The sequence below is a fragment of the Pezoporus flaviventris genome, unplaced genomic scaffold (assembly GCF_033815535.1).
Source record: "Pezoporus flaviventris isolate CSIRO_AGI_PZ_B2104156 unplaced genomic scaffold, CSIRO_AGI_Pfla_v1 ptg000015l, whole genome shotgun sequence".
NCBI lineage: Eukaryota > Metazoa > Chordata > Aves > Psittaciformes > Psittacidae > Pezoporus > Pezoporus flaviventris.
Window position 1 is genome coordinate 17,884,644 of NW_026892563.1, and position 26,140 is coordinate 17,910,783.

A 26,140-nucleotide genomic window follows, 5' to 3' on the forward strand; every position below is an offset into this window, starting at 1 on the left:
CAGTTTTAAACAGTTGCTCCTTGTCCTGTCAGTACAGGCCCTGGTAAAAAAATCTCAATTTTCTCATAAGCACCTTTTATGTATTGAAAGGCTTCAGTAAGGTCTCCCTGGAGCTGTCTGCAAGGTTGAAAGAGTTTTGCTAGAATGAATGCTAGTTAGTTTTTGGTTTGGAAGTTGACTTAATTATATTAGCTGACGAAACAAATTATACATCCCCTTTAAATCATAAAAGGGAATGTTGTTGGTTTTGGTTTTGGTTTGTTTGTTTTGTTTCAGCCTTTTAGAACTAGAACTGTTTTGTAGAAGTAAGATTTCTTTCATTAAGTTATCCAGTCATTTAACAGGCTATTAAGTGTCACAGGAAGGTTGAGGTTGGAAGGCAGCTCAAGAGGGCATCTTGTTCACCATCGCTGTCATGCAGGGCCACCCTGAGTCAGTTGCCAAGGACTGTGTCCAGACAGCTTTTGAGTATCTCGAGGATGGAGATTCCACAACCTCTCTGTGCAGCCTGTGCCAGTGCTCAGTTACCCCCACAGAGAGAAAGTGTTTCCTGATGTTCAGAGGGAATTTCCTGTGTTTCAGTTTGTGCCAGGTACCTCTGGTCCTGCCAGTGGGCGCCACTGAAGAGAGCCTGGCTGTGTCCTTGTTGCACCCTTCCTTTAGGTGTTCATGGACATTGATAAAATCCCCCTGAGCCTTCTCTTCTCCAGGCAGAACAGTCCCAGCTTTCCCAGCCCTTCCTCACAGGAGAAATGCTCCAGTCCCTTTATCATCTTTGTTATACTCTCTCCAGCACTTCCATGTCTCTTTTGTACTGGGAGCCCAGAAGTGGACACAGAACTTCAGGTGTGGCTTCATCAGTGCTGAGCAGAGGGGAAAGATTAGCTCCCTCCACCTGCTGGCAGTGCCTAATGCAGCCCAGGGTACCATTCATCTCTCTGCTATAAGGCACATTGCTGGCTCTAGTTCAACTTGGTGTCAGCCAGGACCCCCAGGTTCTTTTCTGCCAAGCTGCTTTCTAGCAGTGTGGTCCCCAGCATGTACTGGCAAATGGAGTGGTTTGGGTGCAAGACTTGGCACTTCCCCATGCTGGACTTTGCATGGTTCCTGTCGGCACATTTCTCCACCCTGTCGAGGTACCTCTGGGGGCATCCAAGTAGAGGGTGAAAAATAATTTCTTTTTGACATATCAGAAATACTTTTCCAGTCTTTTGTCTTGACCTGCTTTCTGAATTACAGTACTTTATGTTCTGTTTGAAGGAGATGATTACATTTAGCTATGTTAATACTATTTAAATGGTCCTTTATGGGAAAGAAATCCAAAGGAAAATAGAGCTTTGAAGAAATACAGCTTCAATTACTCTGAAGATGCCTGAAAGTGTATTTACAGGCAAGGTAATGACTTCTGTAGGTTTGACATAACCATCATTGTGTCCAGTGGGGAGAAGAAATAGCACAGCATGCTTGCCTGTTTACTTCTACCTGTGGCCAGCTGCACCACAAGGTGAGAACCATGTGGTGGTGACAACAGTGGAAACCATGAGCTGGCAGGGAAAAGGAGGGATTACTGCAGGATGAGGAAGAGACACATTCACACTTGAAGAGGAAAAAAAAGTACAGACGGAGCCATTTTAAGAGTGGAAGAGAAGGGAGGGCTGTAGGAGCAGTCATAAATCTGGAGTAGCACAGTGCGGCAGTTGTGTGTGGAAGTTACAGAGGAACAGGGATCTGAAAATTGCTAGGGAAAAGAGTAGTCTGGGAAAACAAATACATGGTTGAGCCCAGATACTGTACAAAAGTAAAAGTGATTTTGGAATTGAGTGGTTGATTTTAATGCTTTAAGGAAGCATCATAATTATGGATGGATTTCTGGGACTAGATTTAGCAGGACAAAGTTTTTAATCTTATTCACAGGAGGTGGCCTGTGATTGCAGTGTAGGCTGCCCTGCTTTTGGCTGGCATAGAGTTAATTTTCTTCCTAGTAGCTGGTGCAATGCTGTGTTTTGGCTTTAGTCTGAGAACAATGCTGATAACACACCAATGTTTTAATTGTTGTTGAGTAGCACTTGCCCTGATCAAGGACTTTTCAGTCTCATGCTCTGCCAGTGAGGAGGGACACAGGAAGCTGGGAGGGAGCAGAGACAGGACACCTGACCCAAACTAGCCAAAGGGGTATTCCATACCACAGCACATCATGCCCAGTATGTAAACTGGGGGGAGTTAGCTGGGGGTGCCAGTTGCTTCTTGGGAACGGGCTGAGCATCGGTCAGCCAGAGGTGAGCAATTGTACTATACATCACTTGTTTTCCTTCCTCTCTTTATCCACTACTAGTAGTATTATTATTATTACATTTTACTTTTATTTTAAACTGTTCTTGTCTCAACCCCAGGTTTTACCTTTTTTCTGATTCTCTTTCCCAACCCACTGGAGGGAGGGAGGAGGTGGTACTCAGTTGCTAGCTGGGCTTAACTCATGACACAGGCAAACTCTGATTATGTATTTATTTATTTAATCATCATTTATTTATTTAATCATCATGTGTCACCAAATTGAGAACTGTCTTATTTCAGTCACTTTGTAACTAATTAACTTTGCTTTTCTCTTCCTGCATTTAAAGTACTGTGTGATGCTCTCTCTGTGAAGTGGGACATTCTTTATCCTTGGTATTTGTTGTTTCACTGTGTTGATCCCTTTTTCCCCTCTGTCAGAAGGGCACTGTATTAGCTGTCTGTTTTGGAGACTGAAAATACGGGTATCTTACGCAAGGTTCCCTGGCCTGATTCAAAGATCATTTTCTGGTCTACATAGGAAGCCCTATTGTATGTATCTTACTGTTTTGAACTTACAATGCCAGGGAGAACATTGTGGTTTGAAGATGAAACTTAGATTGAAATAGTTGCTAGTTTGCTATTTTTCTTTGCTTGCATTTGTTCTTGTGTTTAATTTGAACAGTGTATTCTATTTCTTTTCCATTTCAGATACGATGATTTATATATAATGCCTAAGTTTTTGGGTTGTGTGATGATCTTCATTTGCAATTCTGTTTGTAGGGTAGGTTGTCGTATCTTTTTAAACGTAGCTCAATATAGAATCCATAGAGGAAAATGGGATACTTAATTCTGTAAAGAAAACAAACCCAGGTATTGTAGAAATTGCTCATGAGAGTTGTCAAACATCTCAAGGTTTTGCTACTTTGTATTAAATGCATCTTTGGCTGTGTTTCAGGTCTTGGGGACAAAGCTGTTAATGGAAAAATTAATGTGTAAGTACAGAATAAGAAGAGCAATCTAATCTTTGAGGAGATGGCAGGATTCCTGGACAACTTCCGCTGGCCAGAATGTGAGTGTATTGACTGGAGTGAAAGAAGAAATACTATTGCTTCAATAGTTGCTGGTGTATTGGTAAGTTTTGAGAGGATACGAATGAGAACTGTGTGGGCAAATTTGAAACTATGACGAACAGTTACATTTTTGTTTCAAGTTTTGTACAGTTCCACTGTTAATTGCATGTCATCCCATGTATTTCTTTAAGATCATTTTTAAGTGCAATTATTAAAAAGCCTTTTTACATAACTTTGCATTTTGTCTGATAATGATGTACCGTTTCTGCACTCTTCCTTAAAAAAAATTGACATTCCTACTGATTTTTTTGCATAATTAGGTATGTGAGAACACCAGTGTTACACATGGTTTGCATCTCATGTGTTTATAATTTGAATTCTTGTTTTTAAAGCTGTTCAGGGAGTTTAAACAAACAGTGATACTTAATTTGAATAGAAAATGTGACCAGATGCTTCTCTGAAGGTGGTAAGTTTTATGTGGAAACTGCATATCAAACAGATTTAGAGTCCATCTTAAAGCTAATAACATCCTAGAGTAGTTTGCACTTGTTGAATGACAGTTAAGCCAATGGTATGCATGAACTTTTGCCATGTTTTGTCAGTGTGTCTCTGTAGCCTTTCAGCCTTGTGATACTGGTCTGTTTTACTTCTAGTTTTTCACAGGTTGGTGGATTATGATAGATGCTGCAGTAGTTTACCCTAAGCCAGAACAAATGAACCACGCGTTCCATACTTGCGGAGTGTTTTCAACACTAGCTTTTTTCATGTAAGTGTTCTTATGTAAAGGGAGTTCTTATAAACATGAGCTGTTAAACACAATTTTTACTAGACTATGTGGTATATGATAAAACTTTGAATCGCTTGGTTGTAAATGACTTAAGAGTAATCTTGTACCTTTTTGCATGGCAATGTAAAGGCTTTTTTTATTTTACCTGTGGCCTTTGTTTCTGGTCATAGCCTGTTTATTCATTGTTCTGTCTATCTGCGCCCCCATCTGTTTGGGGTCACTTGCTTTACCTATGCACTTCAGCTGAACGTTAGAAAGCAGACCTTATGCAAGTGGCTTTCTATAATAAGTATTTAGATTCCTAGATCAGAAATTATGTAATGCTGTCCCAGTTGCTTACTTCAATATAAAACATTTTACTGCATTTGCCCCTAATTTTAAATACTTTTTACAGCTTCTCTGGCCCAAAACTTCCTCAAATGGGAGAGGTAGTATTATAGCTAGTGTTGTTATAAAGAGGTAAATGTGGCAAGCTTGAAGTAATAGCTTTTATCAAATCCTAGAGTGATGGTGAGAAAAAGATGCATTTGGATATGCAAGACCTTCTTAACACTTGGTGTCTGAAAGTTTCTGGTGTTTTGTATTTTTTTTCCCTCAGCAGTGTAACTTGCTTTAGGAAAATGTATTGTCCCTCCTTAAAGGGTGTCTCTCACTTGAAAACTTACAGTATTCATTGTGAAGGAAAGCAACTTATATCAGAATCATGAGAGCACTCATTATTGGCTGTTATTATTCCTGTGAAGTGGCTTTAGATAGTTTTAAAACTTGAACAGCCAGAAAGTGACCAGAAATATTACAGTCACTAAAAAAGGGCGATTCTGTCATCTTACCTGTTTGGTAATATAAAAATTGATGTAAAACTTAGGAACAAATACAGGGTTTGCTTGAAATCCAGTTGGAATCCTTCGGTTAAGGAATAATACGTGACTATATAGAACGACAAATCATTTTCCCAGAATTTGTTGCATCTTAAAAAAAGCCAGCTTTTTACTTACAGCTTTAAATCGATTTTCTAATAATCTGAAGTGTATACCCTTTCTTTATTCCTAGGATAAATGCTGTATCAAATGCGCAGGTGAGAGGAGACAGCTACAGTGATGGATGTTTAGGAAGAACAGGTAAAACAACACTAGAAGTCATGCTAAGTTGAAAAAGTGATTATTTAGGTGTTGGGTTTTTTTCTAATTGGTGTTTAAAGAAATCGTAGAAGTTAAGGAGTAGGAGAGAACTTCACAGAAGTTCATTTCTGTACAAAATTAACACTTGGAGATAAGTACTGTCATTGTTAAAAAGCTAAACTTAGAAAAATTCAACTTGTGTGTATCTCAAATACCTAAAGTTTCCTCTGCAAATTCTGTATAGCTGCTAGGAGAAAAAGATTTCTGCTTCGTGGCAGGCTATGGACCAGACATTCTATAAGAATGTCTTATTTTAGAATGTATTGTAAACATTCTGTTTCCTTTGTATGTCACCTACTGTGTGGTGTCTGTGGACTTGCTGTCCTCTCTCTGCTTTCATTCGTAATTCCCTTACTATTTCCCATGCGGATCCCAGCATCTGTTTCCATGCGAGTTGTAGAATGCCAGACCAGAAATCTGGTAGGATTTACCAATTTCTTTGAACTGGCATATGATGCTTTTTTTTTTGCATGTCATTCCTAAGTCAGCTTGAGAGAATCTTTGCCTAGAAGTACTTTTCCTTTCCCACGAGTGAGCAGGTTGATTATTTTCCATGGCATCATCTTCCTTTTTCAGGCAGTAATGCCTAGCTATGGTAGGTATTTTCAGATGTTGCCCATCTGAAAATATCTCTCTGAAGTAAGCACAGGAAGTGTTTGTTTTACGTGCCCCATTGGAATGCCATCTTTTCCTTAGAAACAGTATAGCTTTGGCAAAGTACCTTGTCATTAGTCCATTCCACGTTGTGTTAAATGATGTTACAGGCATTGCCTACAGGTGAGGAGAAATTTCTGATAGTTGTGTCTGCTCTCTAAAATAAGGGGAATCCAGCTACTATGTGTTCTACTAGAGAAGGCTAATTTTGGTTTATCTTGTCCTTGATACAGGGTTTAACGCTTCCCCTTTGTGCCTCCAGCAAGATAATATGTCATAACAGAGTAGTACCTTGGATTGTCTGTTGCTACAGATAATAGCCTATGTAATTCTCAGAGGTTTTAATATTTCCTGCAGGTGCTCGTGTCTGGCTCTTCATTGGCTTTATGCTGATGTTTGGTTCACTTATTGCTTCAATGTGGATTCTTTTTGGAGCATATGTAACACAGAGTAAGTTGTGTTTATTTTCACATATAGAAAAGTACTTTTACTGTCAGCCAGAAGGCAGAAAATCCAGAAGAATTGAAGCACGTGGTGAGCTCTTGTCAGAGCCATACCATCTAGTTTTGTAGTCAGAGTGATACTATGAGCAGCAGTCTAAATTGTACAGTACAAAATAATTTACTGTTTCCTTTGTTACTTACTTTGCAGACACTAATGTTTACCCTGGATTAGCAGTGTTTTTCCAAAATGCATTGATATTTTTCAGGTAAGTTATCTGGGCACATATCACTCCTTCCAAGGGGTATCTGACCTAACCCGCTTCCATGGACATTAATACTCCTGGAAAATGAGTTCTGAAAGCTGGAGGCTGACTCTGGGCTTGGACCTGACACATTGTGGAGTTTGCTGCTCTTAATGCAGGACCCTCTGTCTATCGGTTCATTACCCACCCTGACCTTAACATGAGGGGGGTGACATGTAAACCAAAGGGACCTCTTGGGTCACTTGAGTAAACCAACATAATTACACAGAACTGATGTGAAATTATTCAGTGCATAAACTGATCAAACTATTTCTTAAAAGCTGCATTTTTTTTTTCTCTGCTACTTTTTTCTACTCCCTTAGCTCCAGTGCTCAGAACCACTGTTTTTATTTGCCCCTTCTCAGCCCATGAGAGGCTCTTCATTTCCTTCAAGTTCCTGTTAGTCCAGCTTGCTCTGATCTATAATGTGCCTGACCAAGAATATAGACAGTATTCTTGATAAGATGCTGTCAGTGTCAGGAGAATGGCAAGAACACTTTAATCTCTGTACTACAAATACCATGCCATATATCCTAACAGAACTAAGTGGGTGATCATATTGCCCTTTTCCTGACTGTTTCGTACCAATAGCATTTTTTTCCTAAGAGTATGATGGTATGTTTTGTAATATTACACTTAAATCAATTTCTTTTATTTGGCTTAGTATCAGTAAGTATATCGTGTGGCACTTCAGAAATATTTATATCTGTAGTAACTTTTTATATCCTGTACTCTCTAATCCATGGATTTTATTATTTAATAAAAGACAATGAAAGCATTAAATAGTGTAAGTTCCAAGATCAGTCACTGCCGAAGTTCTTTCGCAAGCTCTTACTCACTTGAATTACGGTGCTAACAGTTTTCTTTTAGTACCATACCAAATGCCTTGTGGCGAGTTAGATTGGCTCCACTTTGCTTCCCTGTTTGGAAAATCAGTTGTGTTCTGGCAGAAAACAGCAGTTCCCAAACCTCTTTTGTAGTCTTGCACACAGTTTAAGTGGGATAGTGCTGAAGGCAGCCTTTGGGTAATTGTTTCACCATGCCTGAAATCTTTAGTCTTATTTCAGTAGTTTGATGAACTTACTTCTGAAGCTGCTTCTTGTTTCTGAAAGTGTGTACTCTGTACCTAGATGTATTTAGGTTTATTTGTTTCTTTTTGTATTCTCAAACTTGCAAAATTACAGTCTTCTTATTAAAAAAAAAAAAAAGCTTTTTTTTATCCCTTGAACTGCATGTATCCGTCAGGACTCATGCTTCTGCTCTTGTTACCCCACCAGTGTTTTTTACTTAACGTTGTATATTAGTTGTTCTCTGGTTAATTGACCAGGTGTCTATCACTTGTTACTGTTGTTCTCAGGGTCAGTATTTCTCATTTCCCTCCCTCTTCATTCTCTTGTGATTTAGTGTGACTCTGCCACCTCTTTGGCTATAAGGGGAAATAATTCATGGTATAAGAAACAATCAGGAAATCATGCTTGGTTTTGTTCCCTCAACATTTTTTGTTTTTCATTTATGACAATATGTAATTGCATCCAACCTTATAAAAGGAATTTTGGAAGTCAAAATGTAATTTGGATCTCGCTTACCTCCCCCAGGGTATTTTCTGATTCGCTCCTAAAAATGTAATAGGTTACATTTCATCCTGGCACAATGCGTTAGGTTCAGCTGATTGGCGGATGCCAGGATGAGACTTGCTGCTCTGTAACTGTCTGGATTGGTCCTACAATCAATTAAATTCTGCATTTTTTTCCTTCAGAAGGGCAGCTGCTTTTACTGTTTTTCATTGGAGCAGTTTCTTCAGCTGCGCCTCATAGTTTTAGCAAGGCATAGTAAATGGAGTAAAAGTACAAACCCCAGATATTAACATCAATAAAAGTCAGTCAGGGTTACTGGGGGGATGTTGATTTGCAGTGTAGATGGTGTAAGAGTCTAAGAATACTATTAAAATTACTTTCCAACCTTATGTATGTATGATTTTTATTTTTTTCCCTTTAGTACCCTGATCTACAAGTTTGGAAGAACAGAAGAGTTATGGGCATGAGTTATTGCCTATGGCATTTCTATTCCACAGTTGCTATGTCGTACTATGTATGTAGATATATTTACATTTATTTGTTCTTGGTTTGCTTTCTAAATTGAATGAACTGAGGCAAATTACAATTTCTGTAATAAGCTCCCTCTTTTCACAGGACAGATTTGTGAATATGTACATATGACTGTATATATCTTAAAAAGGGAACGTCAGGCTTGCTTTCTGAAACCTTCAGGCTTATTTATTCAGATACAGGGGTTTCTGTCAACCCCTGAGGCTTGATCTTCCACACCTTCATGTGTGTTAGAGACTTCAGGGGAACCATTAGTGAACAAGCAGGATAAAGGCTGTACCCTGTGAAAGGGGTGATTACTGTTATGTAGGGGGGAGCACAAAGCCAATTCTGCAAGGGCTGCCTGTGTAACCTGAAGGAGTAGCCAGCGCATGGAAGTGACACGGCTGAGCCTGCTTTTAATGAGAGGAAATTCTGTTGTATGCTGAGATAAAAGCTGATTTTAAGAATTTTATATAACTGTTCAGAAAAATACAAAGTAGCTATTTTTTTGTAAAAGGTTATGAATTTTTAAACCAGGCCCTCCATCAAGCAGGTTCCGCATGGCAAATGAAAATGTTCTTGACTTCTGATTGCTACAGCACAAACAGCATTTGGTAGCACCACAGTCCTGAGAATTAATTTCATGCTGTTCTGGGTAATAAATACAAATTAGTATTTAAGGTATTTACTGGTATTAGAATAAAACCCAACACACTGATGCCAGTCCTACTTAAAAGACCATAAACGTGAGTCGGGCTAGCATCTTTAAAATTATGCTAGCAGAATTCAGGGGAAGCTTTTTGCTGATAAATGAACAGTTACCCTGCTGCCCATTACCTTTGCTATTTAACAGGTGATCATTTTGAGTGGGGATATAGTAGACGTATTTATTGCTCACAGTCTTACCTTGAAATAATTGCCAGTTTTAGGACAGCCATTTGCTCCGGTTAAAATGTATTTATCTCCTAAATTTGCTGGGCACTTTATGGGAATAATTCCATTGTTGAAATCCAGTTTCTTCTAGTTATACAGAAAGGGAGAACAATTATGCTTTATAACTTTGGCCTGATCTTGTATATTCATCTGGCTGTTGGTGACTTCATGAGTTCAGTGTGGTTTTTAAAGCATTTGAATCTACCTGGTGTCGAAGAGCTTTTTATGATGCTCCATCTATCAAGACTGCTGACCGAATGGTATTGAACTGCAGAACGTACCTTCTGTGCATGGTTACTGTATCCTGTTCATCATTAATTGCTCCCTTGGGGGAACCTCTCCAGTGGACAGAATATGAAGCAAATACTGCGGCTGAAATTGTGCTACTGGCCAGACCAACTTCACCCCAGCTTCACCGTCCTGCAGTGAGTTGCAGTAGATTCACTGCTGTTTATCAGAGCTGTGTACACAAGTTGTCTGTTTGGTTGTCATTTCAGAAAACTGCAATAAACTTTATCTTATGTTCTCAAACTAGTGAATTGAGCAGGAGTACTCGGAAGTAGTCCAGTAGTACTGATCTTTGAGCAAGTCATAACTCCAGGTAATAAGTAAAACCCAACATTTGTGGTTTTAGGTCTGTCATTTCTTGCTGAGGAGCTTGGGCATGTTGCTAGCTTTTTTTTCCTAAGTGAGAAACCGGTGTGGCCTATAATTAATCTCAGTTGCAGGATCTTGCACTGGCCACTTGAACAGCACAGGCTGCTGGACTCTGGAAGGCTCTTACAGCATGCTTTAATGCAAGTTCCTGCTTAAAAAAACCAAGTTTTCTTTAGAACAGCGCAGGAGCTTCTTTGGGGTTACCTCATTTTCTACCAGAAGTCTGCTTTCTAGCAAATATTTCTCAACAAGTCAGTCATCGCTTTTGACTGGAATGTTCATGCCCTCCATACAGCCGCTAGGAGGAGAACAGAGACAGGTTTGAGCATTTGTCTTTCGTGGTAGCCTAAGCTGAAAGCAGGGGTAGTACAAGAAATTTACAAGTGTCTGAGGTCTGCTTTTATACACCCCAGGCAGTTCCAGCACAGGCCAAGGTGGCTAGGGACAGTTCACTTTAAGTTGTGTCTTAGCCCACCATCATTGGCAGTTGTGAAGATAAATAACCCTTGAGTTGCTCCTAACAAAAGGTTTTTAGCTTTGGCCAATTTGTCTAACTGTAAAATTCTTCAGTAACAACTTTCTCTAACAGAAGTCTCGTGTAGGGCTTGCTCAGGAAGTCATATGCTGTATTGCTAGTCACAGCATGTGTTTTAACTGCTCCCTTATTTATGTATGTCCTCTGTAATGCAGTTAAGTTGTTCCTTTGTGAGTCTGTGAGTCTTCATTTATTTATAGCACAGTATAGGAAAAGGCTGTGGATGAAGTTAAAAGCAGGCAGCTTCTGCAGCCTCTGTCTGACTGGAAATGTATCACGAGCCTTGACGTATGACTTAAGTAAATGTGCTGTCTGAGCATGCTGCCTCAGCACAAGTGGCAAGATCAGTTCTATGAGGAAATAACCTGACAAAGGTTTTGGAAGAATGGTACTGGTGTTTCATGCTGGACTTGTGTATCCCTGGAGGGGGCAGAACAGCACTACCACAGGTAGCGTGCACTTCAGACAGTAGCCAAGGTCACGAACAGAGTGAGGTAACTTGAACAAGTCATTTGCAAATGAACAGGTTTGTTCTTTTAACGTCGTGTATCAAACCCAGGAAAAAAAAATCAGCCAAATAAAACCAATCTTTTTTAGTACAGAGGTGGTTTATTTGTGCTTTATTAGACACCCTCCAGGCCCCACAGGACTGTGATCTGAGGCTTAACTTCTTAGTTGTTTGCTTTAAGGCACTCAAACCAGAACCCTCAATCAACTTCTCATTTGCAGAACTAAGCTGATTGATAGGCAACAAGAGGTTTTAGTGTTTGATAATTACTAATGTGTTACAAATTCTAAGCAAGAGTATTTAAAGCTTGTTTTGCTGCGAAGAACAACTGTCTCACTGCAGGTGCAAAGATTAATGCTTCTCGTGAGTGTTAGGAGGCAGGAATAAGGAGATCTTTCCTGGGGACTTGTTCCTTACAGTTTCCTGCTGGGGAGAGTAAAGTACAATTTCTTTTTTATTAGACTGCTGTTTTTATCTGGAGGGAAGAAGCTGTCACAGAAACCTGCACATACCTACAATGATTCAGAAAAGCATACTGGGGTGGATATAATACACACTGAGCACTAACACTGACTTAAATAAAACAACAAAACAAAAGCGACTATAAATGTAGTTCCTGGTGCAATTATTCACTCACTGAAACAGTCCAGGTTGTACTACATCCTCCCATTCTCAAAGATTTATTTCAATTTGGGGTGGGAAAGGTGATGACGTTAATATAGCCATCTGTCTGCTGGCAATTTAGTGTTCCCTTTCATATTCTGCCTTTTAAGTCTCTTTGGCAGAGCATAGCTGCTGGTGTAGCAGCTTAAGCCCTTTGAACAGCTCAGGGTCCATGCTATTCCCAGAAAGCAATATCTCACTCAGGATGCATCAGTGGCTGCATTTTGTCCAGAGCTCCTCGTGTCCCGCCAGCAGCAACATGCACCACCCCCTGGCAGGAGCTTCTGCAAATGTTCAGTAGACACTCGCACCAGGCTGTGCTTAAGTTACATCACTGTTGCTGGAGATGCTGCGTGAATGAGCCTGACCAGCCAAACCGCCGCCATGGGCCTGGCTTCCTTCTCCACAAAACACAACAGATGAGTTGTCAGGGTCATCCTCAGCATCATTGTGCAGCACCTCTAGACCAGGCATGTTCGGGTTCTTCAAATACTGGGAAAAGCCAGAAACAACAGTTTAGGTATATAAGCCACTTAACAGATGCATTACAAGACAGAGCAGATACCACCAACTTGCTGCAGACCAGAATTCACAGCGGCAGCTGTTCCATTCCGGATTTCCTTGAAACTACACTGAACAAGGAGAAAGTTAAAAATACCTTATTTCTGTGGGAGGAAAAAGAAAATCAATCATGAAAACATCCACTGAAGCTGACTTAAAGCCACCTGCATTTCCTATTTTTCAGTAATTTTTGGCTAATACTGTTTTCCTGTCAGTTTAAGCAAAATCCTACTAGTTAAGAAAAAGCCACAGAAGAAAACACTATTATACTGCTGGGGACACATCTTCCAACAGCAGGAATCTAGCAACTGACAGCTTGTCTAAAGCACTGATGTAGCAAAGGAAAGCCAAAATTCTGGTTTGTTCAGTGCCAGGCAAGTCAGATCTACATACTACTACCAGCAACCTCTAGTGACATGCTTCTCTTGTATCTACTTTCTGCTTTGACTTGCCTTCTGTTCCTCCCAAATTAAGTCCTCAGCTTTACAAGGAACACATAAAGAAAGGAACATTAGAAAGAGGCCAGAGGAAACGCTTTCTGTTGCTCCTGCCACCCCCACCTATTCTTCTTATCTCTAAGCTGATGATGTGTTTTACAGGGAATTGGAGCCATCTTCAGGTACTGAACCAAAAACCACACCTGCCATTGAACATTTTATTCCCTGATTTAAAAATAAAATAAAACAAATGTCTGGAACACCTTTGTGTTGTTGAAAGACAGGCATAGCTTGTAGTTTTACTCAAAAGCTTGTTCTGTACTGTAGGAGGTGTCATAATCTGGCTGAGATGGGATGGCAGCTCAAGTCACATCAGTTGTGGGACAGTATTAACCTTAGTTTCAATTAAGGTACCACCCTCTCTGTAATCATAGCTAATGGCTAAGGAGCAACAGGCTGGCTTTTCAGGTGTTAAACCCAAACATTTTATATGGGAACCTCGAATACATCCACTTCAGCAAATTCAAGACATAAATGAACCTCAAAAGTTGGTTCTGCTCTGTGAAGGCATTTCTGCAGTAGAACTCCTCCCCACAGCTAAGATCCTTCTGTAAAAGAAGGAAGCATGTGATCTTTCTGAACATCTCAAGGAGTACGTATGAAACTGGCTTTAAGCAGTCTCCTACATTTAAAGAGGAGAAGCCCCAGGCTGGTTGATCCCTTCTAAAAATACCCATTATAAAAAATCCTGTGTATTTTCCAGATGACTACAATTACTCCAGAACACAGGATGACAGACTCTGTTCTTGTGAGTCCTCTGCGTAAGATGCTGAACTGTTTAAATACGCAGTACATGGATTTTTTTTCCTCCTATGTGAACTAGGCTCTGCTTGATATGTGCTACAGGTGCCTCCACTGAGCCTCATCAAATGGTAGCTGAGGTAGCAGGAAGAGAGACAATGATTTACTCCAGGGTCTGCAAGAAGTCTGGGTTCATTCACCCACACATCTATAATAATCTGGAAACAGAGCTCCATAATCACAGAATTACCATAGTACAAGGGACCCCTCTGACAGGCAGATCTCTACAAAGAACTGACCTAGAGACCGGCAAACAAATACAGGCTTTTAAAAACATGGAATTTATGCTAAACAAGGACTTGGAAATTGGGAACTTGGCTTAAAGACTACTTTCTGTTTAAACACTAAAAAGAGGAAGATGAACAGGACTGAAACAATACTGGCTAGTGCAGAAATGTGTGAGCTACAAGGAGGAAAAAGTCCCAGGATGACCTTTTCATCCAAGTATTGATAAACCTACAGAGGAAAGAACAAAGCCCAAGAAGGTCCCCAAAGTAGTCCTCAGCCTTCAAGGCAGTCCCTGCTCTTAAAGCCATCAATGTTTGCTTTTCCATATTTGATTTTTAATGAGACCCAGGTCCCAAGTATGTGTTCTGCAACACACAACAGCTTTTTGCTTCCAGTAAGCAACTGTTTCAGGCTTGATGACTTAGATAAGCAAGGAAAGGGGCAGACAAGGGGTAGTTAAGGAACAGAGAATCTTACTCTGGTTTCATAACAGGATTAGAGTAGCATTTGTATCTTAGTACAAACTGTTACTTTTCTTATGATCCCCCATTTTATTCCTCTTCTACTCAACTATTTCTTTTTCTATGCACTAAGTAAGTCAACTGTTTACATCTGTTTCCATTACACAACATACAGCTTTGTTCATATTCACTCCAAGAGCATTGCAGTCTTTTACAGGGGAGAGAAATAAAACATTTTCACATACCTCTTCAAAGTGTGGTGGGATTTGTAAAGGTGGCTGAGACCAATATTTAAGTTTTTTGTGGTATCTCCACAGTAATAACAAACCAACTGCTACCAGATTTACAGAAACTAACACCAACAGAAACGTTAGTACAATATATACAGCTCTGCTTGCCTCTGAAAAAGAGAAAAACCAAAACAAATATACATATGGCAGGTTCATATTTATACAAATGTAAAAGAATACACAGCAAGCTGAAATTTACTATACTTGGTAATCAAAGTGTATATATATATATATATATATATATATATATATATATATATAAAGTACGTATATGTGTTCAGAAGTAGCTTGTTTAGTGATTCCATGTGGCAGTCACCAGCACAGCCTAAGGCAAGCTCCTGCTTGACACACCAGCAGGGCAAAGGCAGAGCTAGAGGAATCACTGGCAGTCAGAGAGCAGGCAGGGAGCACAATCAGTCCTTCCACCCTCAAGCTGTCAGCAAGGGCCATTATTGCCAGAGGTTTCTCTTTCCAAACATGCACCTCTTTTCAAGCCAAGGGAGCATCAGAAACTCCAAAATTGCAGCTCTGGGGCTCGTGATCAAGTAAGTACGTGATCAATATTACTCAGGAGGTCAGCTCCTGTGGGGCTTCAGAAACTGCATCTACACGTACTCCAGCGCCTTCAAAAGCATTCTAAAGATGGGCTGTGCTGGCACTGGTGGTCACACAGAGGGAGTCAAGAGAGGAGCAAGCTTCATTATCTTGTATGTGCACTCTCCCTCTCACTTATCTCCCACAAAAACATGGCACTCAACATGTTGTCAGAGAAGAAAGCAGGTCCAAGGGGAGATGAATGTTCCTGTCCTGCAGCAGGCAGTGGCCGAGGGAGAGGATTTGCAAGAGCAACACCATCTCCTTCATCAATGGCTTCCCCTGAAGACCAAGTATTTGTATTTTCTTTCCTTGCATATTTGTAGCGAGTAATACCCACAGCAGTATTTACAAAGGAGAAGGACATGGGGATGAGTACAATGAAGACTCTTAATTACCGACTGAAAAATTCCTCATTCTTTTGCCATTAATGACAACTGTGAACTACTATCAGTGGTGCTGTCTTAGCACTCCTGACAAATCACAGAAACACAGACTGGTTTGGGTTGGAAGGGACATTAAAGCTAATCCAGTTGAACCCCCTGCCATGGGCAGGGACACCTTCCACTAGCCCAGGCTGCTCAAAGCCCCATCCAGCCTGACCTTGAACACTGCCAGGGATGAGGCAGCCACAGCTTCTCTGGGCAACCTGTGCCAGTGCCTCACCACCCTCACAGGGAAGAACTTCTTCATAATATCTAAATATACCCTTGGTATATACCCAGGTACGTAACACAAGATAAGACTAACAGTTACATGAGCTAAGGCTCATGTTACACTCATCCCAATACATAGAAAAATGTAACAAAGTTCTATTTATACCACTGATTGTAGTTCTGTAACACTCTGGGACACTTTGCAGTCCAAGTAACTGGAATTCTGGATATGCCAACAATTCTACTTGAATTCTAAAACAGTAAAGTGTCAATTCCTTTAGATTTCTGATTTTGAATAGTGTATTGCTCATCTTTGTCTCCTGTTAAAAAGACAAAAAAAGAAGTGTTACTGTAAACACTAGACCCGTCTTCAACACAAATCCCCTCCCGTATTTAATTTGCTCATTCAAAAAGCGCAGATTTTGTTTTTCAGACTTCAGCTTTCCCGAACAAGAGAAGCCATGGAATATATTCCAAATTCCCTACTCGAATGCAATGCAAAATTTTTTTTTATTTTTTTTCCAATTAAGTGAAGCTCAGCCATTTGAAACCATCTGTGACAGCACGAACAGCAGAGGCATGAGAATGGATGCACAGTCTCATTTTAACCACCATGTGCTGCTGGATGCTTTGATACACCTTCAGTAACAGCTCAGGCAGCAAGCACAATATAGGAAAGCAGAAGGAAAAAACAAGCCATGAGAAGTGCCCCTCCACCACCAGAGGAGACTGACGGAGGTGTAAGTCAGTGAAGAGCTTCCATCCCCTCAGCTCCTTCTACTGAAGGGGAAAACAGCTGATGGCCAGTGCAAAACCTCCAGTCTCTACATGGCCAGCATAGTCTTTTGGTTATTTTTAACCTGTGAGGGGCTAGGAGAAGGGCCTCGGGGAGGCCCACAGAAGCATACAAGAGTAACCTCTTGTCTGAATCTCAAACATGAAAGTATTTTAGGTGTGTCAGAAAAATACACATTAGTGCAAGAGAGGAAGGAAGTGGAGGCATTTTTCAGCCTGAAACAAAGGGCTTTTTAAAAGAAATTATTTTTTTCTGCTTCTGTTTTTTAACACTTGACTTGAGAATGACATTATTGTGAATCTTCTTTCTTTCATTTTTATTTTTATTTAAATATAACTTAATTCCTCCCCTGCAATGCCGGCCTGTTGAGAACACAATTATCAGGGCCACAGACAGCAGTGTAAGTACACAACGAGACCAACACCTCTAAGTCTCAATATGAACAGCTCATCCCAGCTGCCCCAGCATGTTTCTAGTAACTCTGCCTTTCTCTGCCCTAGGAGTGGGTGACATCAGGCCAAAGCAGCCTGTTACTAAAGCTGCCAGCACAAACAAGCCCAGCACAGGAAAGGAGGAAGGATACTTCAGAGTTCTTCCAAATTGCCCAAGCAACCTTCGGAATCTTAAAGCCACCTTTGATAATGTGCAGATCCTCTCCCTTGATGTGCAATGTAATTTAACCTTTGTTTCACACAGAGGAAAAGAAGATGGTTTTGAAATTCTGTAAGGCATGCAGTACTTGTGCCAAGACCAAATTCACTTTTTTTTCAAAACGCCAAATGGTGACATTCACCACTAGGGGAAAAAATAAAGAGTTTTCTTCCTCCATTTCTGCTGTTTGCCAAGAGACACTGACTCACACCTCTTACCCACAACGGCATTATGAGCAAAGTAAATTAGAGAGAAGTCTTACTTTTTTAATAGAACTTGTTGCATTCTCCCAGTAGGATACATGATACTGAAGAGAGTATCCTGCTTCAGTTCCGAACGGGGGCGTGACACTAATGAGAAGTGAGTCAGAGCTTACAGTCACACTGTTCACTTCAGGAGGCCCTATAGTAGCTGCACATAAAGAAAGAGCAGTGAAACTCTGGCATGCAGAACAGCTTCATGTACTGTCTCCAATCTTACTTTGATACTCTCAGCAAACATGCTAAATATGGGGAATACAACATTTTCTCATCTACTTCATGCATTTATGGTATCTACTTTATTACAAATCTAAGGAAAAAGACTTGAAAGCGTAAGTGAAACGAGACAATTAAAAAGTTTCCTGTTACCTTTCCCTGGAAATTCAGTAAATACTCACTAGAATGTATCTGCATTTATCTGCAGTTAATGGTGATACCATTTTGTTCCCCTTTCTTTTTCCCTTCAACTAGCCTGCCACATACTCTATATTCACTAAAAACCACACTGGTCAATAGATTGGAAAAGGAGTAACTAGTTTCCCACTCCTTGCTTTGATGTCTCCATCTGCCCTATAGGTTAAAGATGATAATTTTCTTTAGTCAAGTACTCTGAGGTCTAAACCATGAAAAATATTACATAAAGTACTGTCAGTCCTAATACCAGAGACCTGTGTGATCACAGGTCATATATGGTCACTAGTCATCTAGCTGTTGTATCTTGGCTTCTTTCAGCAGTTAAGCTTACCAGCATTTCTAAAGCACTCCTGGATCTCTAAACAACCCCACTCATGTAAATATTAGAGTAGTTAACAGCTGCTTGAATACTAGAGAGGGATAACTATTAAAGTAAAAATCAATCCTTGCATGCAACCATTACTCACTGTACCTCAAAACTCCCAGCACAACCTGCTCTGTCCTCTGTCGCTTTAGAGAGAATTGCCCCCAGGATCTTTTTATTGGTAGAGAAATTTCAGTTTCTTTCTACTTCCTGTTGCTGTATAACTGCAAATGCCTTGTGTGTCCTTGCAAATTCCTAAAGCTCCCCTCTCAAGTGGGACTGAACCAAACATTAAAGGAAGAGAACAGCCTGACTGAGCAGCCAATGGTCTCAGTGCCTAGGAACTGATCTCCAGGGCAGTCACACAGGAATGATCACATAATGTTCCTCCTGCTCCCCACCAAGGAACAGACACATAAATGTCTTTCCCACACCAAGCCTCTTCTTTGTCTTGCATTCCCATGAGCCCAGAGCTCTTGTAACCTCAAAGGATCCCACTCCTGAACAATTGCGTACCACAAGGATGGTATAGATACATCGGTTGTAGACTTCAATGCAGGATTCAGGCAATTCCTCAGCCTTGCACTCTTTACTGCTAGAGAAATTCCAAGATTTAGAACAGAAGTCACCAGGGAAAGCATCACACTCTGCAGCATGGATTACCACTGCTCCTCACAAGATACGGGAGAACTTGAACTAAAGAGTTAATAAATCTATTCCTCTGCTTCATTATTACCTCAGAGGTGTTTTTAAACTCTGAAATTTACTTTCTTCTAATCCTGTAACCAATCACAGCAAGGCAAAGAGCAGACCTTATAAAGAACAACAATATGCTTGCTCACACATTTAACAGGATTTAACGTGCACCCTTAACCCTTCTACACAGTAGTCAGGACAGTTTATATTTCTTAGAAAAGGGATCTGTTCAACAGAAACAGGTAGTTTGTACTCAGACCACAACAAATCAAGGGAGTGTATGTGTGCGTGTGGCAGTGCTAAGTGGGAAAATAAGGAAACAGAAAACTCTTAACACAGTAATGTTGTAGCTCTTAACAAGGCTCAACCACCGAAGGAATCTCATCTGTTTCTCTTTTGATACTTATTGAAAAAGGGCACTGCTAACCCCACTTCAGAGGAACTGAGTGTTATCAGTTTCCTACTAACACACCAAGGCCTTGCTGTCTTCGTTCACTGAACACCTACAGTCCTCTCACTTGGCTTTTGTACATAATAGAGTCAGAAAGTCTACAACAAACAACAGGTTTGGTTTTTTTTTTCCCAAAGAGATCTCTGAGAGAGAGAGACTGAAACCATAAGCAGGACTTACTGTTTCTCTCTGCCACAAAGGGATCTGTTTCCACCCAGTCAGAAGTCACTTGCCCCAGCTCAGCCCTCACGCGCAAAACAAGAGTCCAGCGCCGCTCCTTAAGTGACCAGGGGAGACTGCATTCAGTGTGGGCGATCCGGGTGCAGTTCATCTCATCCCACTTGTTGAAGGCCCCTCTGCAATGCAAAACAAAGGACAAATAAAGCACCAGCAGAACTGCGCAACAATCTAAAATACAATCCCTTCCACTAAGACAATTTTTGGGATGAAAGAACGTGTTACAAAACTATCACTTTCATGCCATCTGAATTCCCCAGCCCTTTCAGCACCTGCACCTCCTCAGGATCTGGAGAAAATTAAAATTAGCAAGAGAGAATTTGGTAAGGCTAAAATTCCACAGGAAACTATGCAACATTTCTAGGTGCACTTCAGGTCTTCAATCTTCTCAGTTCAGTGGACGTATCACAGGCTAAGAGATTGCCAGGCTTCAGATTCTGCTTTCAGGTATACATAAAAGCACGTGTAATAGACATCTTTTATTTCTGTGTTTGTTCATTTCTAGTTGGGTTTTGTTCGGTTGGTTTTGTTTGTTTGTTTTAACTAATTGTGACTGGATTAGTACAAAATCAGTTTGGTTGTTTTCAGAACTATTTACTTACGTTTTATAATTGACTGTGTATAACACCAAGCCTCTACCCACTTCAACAGGAGACCACTTCAGCAAGCTATGAAAGTTATAGGAATAAATCATCACATCCTTTGGTGCTGGTAAACGGGGAGAAGATTCTAAAGTAAGAAGAGGAATAAAACCAGTTATTGAAACACTGTAGCTAGCATTTGATATCTAAATTCCTTCACCATATATTATATTTTAATTGCTTTGCAGGCAAACCATTCTTCCTCCTTCCATTTCTAGCTGCACATGTACCAACACATTTAAGTCCCCACTATCCATAAAACACTGAAATGCAACTTACTACTTTTATTTATTTCATACAGAAGATAGTACTGAAAGTCCAGTACAAAAAAATAAACCCCATTACAAAAGCTCATCTATTTAAATTGTCCACATCTTACATTTTACTGTGTTAACTTCTCGGAACACGTTTTTCCTGCCCACCTGTCTCCTGCTAACTTGTTTGAAAACACGGAGGTTGCTTCACTGAAATCTTCCAAGAAAGGGGGTAGGGAACCCTTCTCAAGCCATTCACAAGCACCATTCCACTTGCAAAGCCTCAAGTTTCATCTGTTTTGAAACAGATTTCACAATGTAAAAAAAGAACAGAAACCTGTTAGAGGCATGCATTCCACTAGTAGCAATGTCCATCCAAATTTGGTCATGCTATGAACTCCTGGGGGTGAAAAAGGACTGCAGTCATGCTTAAGCTGCTTTTCAGGAGGCAAGCAACACAGAAGTGGAGAGCAAAAGGTTGCGTCTCTGCTGACCCAAGCAGGGTAGAGAAGGAAGCTGTCTACTGGGACTGGAGGGCCGCCAAAGGCCAGGCACCAAGCACGCAGCAGAGGGGTAGGAAAAACAAGGGAGGGGAGGGAAAGAGGAAGAAAAGGTTGGATGGATGAATGGCAGCTGAGCAAAAGGCAGAGAACCAAAGGCTGGAGAAACAGGGCGAGAGGGTTAAGTAAAGAAAGCCAGATGAGAGGTGGGGGAGCAGCTGGAGGGAGGTGTTAGTAAACAGGGCAAAACAGCAGGCTGAAGAACTATAAAACACTGAAAGACATGGAGATCAACAGTAAGGAACTGGGACAGCCAAAAGCAAGAGACTATGATTACCACCAGTAGGCTAAGGTGAGGAAGGCAGGAAAATCCAATCATCTAATGCCTTCAAAACCAAAACAGCCTCACACTTGTAACCACAGGCTTGCAGTGGCTCAGGTGGGAAGGGCCTCTGGGAGCTCTCTAGTCCAAGCCCCTGCCACAAATAGAGCCAGCATTAAAACTGGCTCCTCAGCGCTTTCTCCAGGCAAGTCTTGAACCTCCAAGGACAGAGCCTGCATGGCCTTGCTGGGCAATGGCTTCACTGCCTGCCTGTCCTAAAAGGGAGAAAGGTTTTCCTTCTATACTTGACTCATATATGCCTATGTAGCGGGTCCCCTTATGCCACTAAACATACGCGGTCAACAGATCTTAAGCTCAAAGACAACCATGACATGATATCCCACATTGTAAGATTTCATTTTTTGTTCTTAAGACAATAATCTCCAAAAATATGGTTGTTTTTTTTTTTTCACATAAATAAGATCAGATGATGAAGCACTTCAGCTAAATTCTGTCCCCAGCCTTCTTTGGGAACATGGGGATAACGTTAAAAAGTTTTTTCTTTTTGATTTCTACACCTGTTTTGTTACACAGCACTAGACAGCACACTGATGCTGATGGTGCCATCTTTGGGAAGAGACACCATGCCAGGCTCTTAACAACCTCCATGTACAGGAAAGAGATGACACAAATCTTCATGAAGTTTCCTTAAACCCTAAGTCCATTTACAAAATAACAAGGTTAAGATCTCAAAGTTTTAATTAGGCATGTTACTAATTCCTTAGCCTCTTAGCCACTACTTTTAAGTAGCGCTCTTAAGTAAACACACATTGCTGTAGGCTACAGATGGATCACTGAGCACTGCAAACCTGTTTGAGTTTCCTTATACCTATAAAGGCAACCTAATTATTAATCTCCTGCATATGTTCTTCATTTAAGGAAAGTTTTCACTTTCCAGACACCAGATTCTTTCTTGCACTCTTACCACTGGTCTGGCATGTGGCAAGGTATCTCACACCATCAGTAATCTGATAGAAACTGATTTTACAAACACCAAGAAAGCTGTCAGAACGAAACACAAGCAATGGCTTTGGGTTTCTCCCCTCGGAAAAAAAAAAAAGGGGGGGGGGAATAATAAAAAGCAATGAAGAACGAGGGCAGCTGGTCCATGTTCCCCTCAATTAGGACTTCACACTGATTACTCTGCTTTAGATTAGCATTCAAAACCAGAACATTTCCCCTACCAGCTTCAAAAACACTGACAGTTATCAAATATACGGCTCTGCAGTTGGATATCAAGATGCTGCGTGCCACAAGGCACTTACTACTGCACTGAAGAGCTGGGTTTGTAGAGCACCAAGGGAACCCATCTGTATTTCAGTTAGACATCTCAATTTGACAAGGGAAGTTACTGAAATTGCTGAAATCATGCACTGTACTCTGTAATGACCTTCAGCTTGTGTGAGCCAAAGCAACAAAATACACACTTCAGAAAAAAAAGCACTTACATATGAAAGTATCCTCAAAAAACAGAGCCACCTCAGCCAGGGCAAGGCAGAAACATCCTATCCTTCCTTCCCCTCTGGAAGGTGGTCTCCCTGAGCCAGTTCTTTTAAAGCATCTCCCAAACAACACTCAGATTGTTTTTTTCCTGATGCAGAGACTTCCTGTCTCTTCAAACCGCAAGTCAAAGCTTTCACACAGCAGAGTGTGAAGCCACAAGTTACAGTAAGTGAAAGCAGCTCAGCTTGGCCTAGCTATCAGTTTCACAGCACCCATTCCTGCTCCTGGATAATTTCTGATTCCTTCCCTCGCATCAGCCTGAGAATACATCATTTTGCTGTCAAAAAAAGAAGTCAATAGGGGGGTAAAATGGATGGGGGGGGTGTGTGTTAATGGACTTTTGTCCTTCTCTGGTACTAAACTGGCTTCTCATATAGTCAGACAAGCACCAAAACCTGCAAAATGTCACTAGCAGAAGTGTGTGGCCAGGAGGGGACAGGCAACAATTGCTGGCTATTCCTTTGGCTCAGATTTTGAAGTGTAGCATCACCATTTACACCAGAAGAAACATGGTACACTGTGCCTACAAAAGAGAGAACAGAGGGGGAGGAGGTCCTACACACAAGCCAACACAAGAACAGCTCCGTAGGAAACCCTCCTAGTGCAGCTGGGATGGGACTGGGCAACACTGGGACTGGTCCCCCTGGCTTGCCCCAACCCACCCATGGGCATTAGGACTCCTGAGTCCATCTACAGACTGCAAGCCTGGTAAGTCAGCTGCTCCCAAACAGCCAGGCAGCCGCACAGGACTCACCAGTCACAGGCTGGTCAGCCAGACCTTGATGAACACAACAAAAGGTGACAGCGGACACACTGAACTCATGGAGGTACTTGCATGATAGAATAAGGCTCACACTGTACACATACCTCATTCGAGATATGTCACAGCAGCTCTTCTGCACTTGCTGGGATACAGAGTGAAGCCAGGATTATATACTCATCAGCTACAGCTGAGACCCAGCCTGAAGAGCTTTGCTTTCAGGGCCTCCATTATGGCAAAGCATTTACATATAAGTCTAAATCCATTCCTACCCAAACTGTCAATTCACAAAATCAGATAGAGGCGGCTCTAGTTTTTTACTGTGGTTTAACATCTTCATTGATAATCTGGGTGAGGGGATCAAGTGCACCCTCAGTAAGTTTGCAGACAACACCAAGTTGGGCAGGAACATTGATCTGCTGGAGGACACAAAGGCTCTGCAGAGGGATCTGGACAGGCTGTGTCAAGGGGCTGTGGCCAACGGTGTGAGGTCCAACAGGGCAAAATGACAGGTCATGCACTTGGGCCACAACAACCCCATGCAATGCTCCAGGCTTGGGGAAGAGTGGCTGGAAAGCTGCTCAGTGGAAAAGGACCCGGGGGTGGGGATTGATGGAGCTGAACATGAGCAGCTTGTGCCCAGGCAGCCAAGAAGGCCAAAGGCATCCTGGCCTGTGCCAGCATAGCACGGCCAGCAGAACTAGGGCAGTGATTGTCCCTCTGTACTGTGCACTGGTGAGGCTGCACCTCAAATTCTGTGTTCAGTTCTGGGCCCCTCACTGCAAGAGAGACACTGAGGTGTTGGAGCAGGCCCAGAAAAGGGCAACAAAGCTGGTGAAGGGTCTGGAGAGTAAGTCTTACAAGAAGCAGCTGAGGGAACTGGGGGTGTTTACTCTGGAGAAGAGAAGGCTCAGGGAGACCTTATTACTCTCTACAACCTGAAAGGAGGACATAGTCAAGCACAGGTCAGTCTTTTCCCTCAAGTAACAAGTGACAAGAGGTAACAGCCTCAAGCTGCACCAAGAGAGGTTTAGACTGGACATCAGGAACAATTTCTTCACAGAGAGGGTGCTCAGGCACTGGAACAGGCTGTCCAGAGAAGTGCTGGAATCACTGCCCCTGTAAACATTCACAGATGAGGCCCTCAGTGCCATGGCTTAGTGGTGAACTTGGCAGTGCTGGGGTAACGGTTGGACTCCATGAACTCAAAGATTTTTTCCAACCAAGCTGGTTCTTTGATTCTACGATTCTAGTACAGTCGACAAATGGGTGGCACACCACAAACTACAACCACATACACATACACCGTACCAACCCCCCCCGCCCCCGGCTGAACTGCACAAGTTTTAGCTGCTCTCTCACAGACCCTCCTGCCCCGTGCCCGGCAGCAGAGCCGGAGGCAACCCACACCACGGCACGTTTCTAGGAGCAACAACCCCGGGCTGGGCAGGAGAAACCCGGACTGGGCAGGAGAAACCCGGACTTGTCCCCCTTCAAAGGTACACGCACAGGAAGGGTGAAACCCGCTGACAGCCCCGCTCTCCCCACTGCTGTCCCCCTGCTGCGCTTCCCGCACCCATTGGACAGGCCCCGGTGTCCCCACCACAGCCGCCTCCAGGGCCGCCCCAGCCCGGGCCCCCTCGCCACAGGCTTCCGCTGACGCCCGGGCCGGAAGCCTGTCGAGGGACAGAAGCACCGAGAAGCGAAGCCCGGGCGGCAGCCCCCAGCCCTGCGCCGCCGGCCGCGACCGCAGCGAGCCCCGCGCCCCGCTGCACCCACCTGCACCTGAGGCCCGCACCGCGCCGAGGAGGAGGAGAAAGGGGAGCAACGCCCGACACGGCATGGCTCGGCTGGCAGCGCTCTCCACCCGGCCCCGCTCGCTGCCAGTGGCTGCTCCCCCGTCTCTGAGGAGCGGGGCCGGCGGCGGGCAGACCACGCGGGGACCACTTCACACCCGCAGCCCGGCGGCTCTGGCTACAGCTGATTACGGGGAGCCGAGCGACCGCTCCCCTCCATCCCAGCTCTGCTCCGCCTCCGCCAAGGGGAGGGTGAAAT

General features: G+C 42.3%; 2 protein-coding genes across 4 annotated transcripts; one reads left to right on the forward strand and one right to left on the reverse strand.

Annotated features, from left to right (window-relative positions):
- The first annotated feature begins 2,645 nt into the window (after positions 1-2,645).
- TMEM50B (transmembrane protein 50B) lies at positions 2,646-20,811 on the forward strand. 3 transcript variants are annotated; one of them, XR_009743454.1, is made up of 9 exons: positions 2,646-3,052; positions 3,227-3,402; positions 3,995-4,107; positions 5,179-5,246; positions 6,318-6,410; positions 6,612-6,669; positions 8,701-8,793; positions 13,850-13,935; positions 20,697-20,811. XR_009743454.1 is itself a non-coding variant. In XM_061453721.1 (8 exons), the coding sequence occupies exons 2-7, from the start codon at positions 3,304-3,306 to the stop codon at positions 8,744-8,746; spliced, it is 477 nt and encodes a 158-aa protein (XP_061309705.1). In that variant the 5' UTR covers positions 2,647-3,052; positions 3,227-3,303; the 3' UTR covers positions 8,747-8,793; positions 10,000-10,259. The 3 variants fall into 3 exon arrangements, 2 of the variants coding, with proteins under 2 accessions (XP_061309705.1, XP_061309704.1); XM_061453721.1 differs by lacking the exons at positions 13,850-13,935; positions 20,697-20,811 and adding an exon at positions 10,000-10,259 and having other exon boundaries at positions 2,647-3,052; XM_061453720.1 differs by lacking the exons at positions 13,850-13,935; positions 20,697-20,811 and having other exon boundaries at positions 2,648-3,052; positions 8,701-10,259.
- Positions 11,507-25,961, reverse strand: IFNGR2 (interferon gamma receptor 2). The gene is made up of 7 exons (XM_061453716.1): positions 25,865-25,961; positions 20,648-20,774; positions 19,989-20,164; positions 17,886-18,034; positions 16,343-16,496; positions 14,882-15,036; positions 11,507-12,580 (listed from the first exon to the last, which is right to left on the reverse strand). The coding sequence occupies exons 1-7, from the start codon at positions 25,926-25,928 to the stop codon at positions 12,410-12,412; spliced, it is 996 nt and encodes a 331-aa protein (XP_061309700.1). The 5' UTR covers positions 25,929-25,961; the 3' UTR covers positions 11,507-12,409.
- Between the last annotated feature and the right edge of the window lie 179 nt (positions 25,962-26,140).

Coding starts and splice junctions, on each gene's coding strand:
- TMEM50B (XM_061453721.1), top strand. CDS start 3,304: ATGGCAGGATTCCTGGACAACTTCCGCTGGCCAGAATGTGAGTGTATT. Junction 4,108..5,178: donor TCAACACTAGCTTTTTTCAT/GTAAGTGTTCTT, acceptor CTTTATTCCTAG/GATAAATGCTGTATCAAATG. Junction 6,411..6,611: donor TGGAGCATATGTAACACAGA/GTAAGTTGTGTT, acceptor CTTACTTTGCAG/ACACTAATGTTTACCCTGGA.
- IFNGR2 (XM_061453716.1), bottom strand. CDS start 25,928: ATGCCGTGTCGGGCGTTGCTCCCCTTTCTCCTCCTCCTCGGCGCGGTG. Junction 20,775..25,864: donor GGTGCGGGCCTCAGGTGCAG/GTGGGTGCAGCG, acceptor TTCTTACTTTAG/AATCTTCTCCCCGTTTACCA. Junction 16,497..17,885: donor CAACAAGTTCTATTAAAAAA/GTAAGACTTCTC, acceptor TCTTTTTAACAG/GAGACAAAGATGAGCAATAC.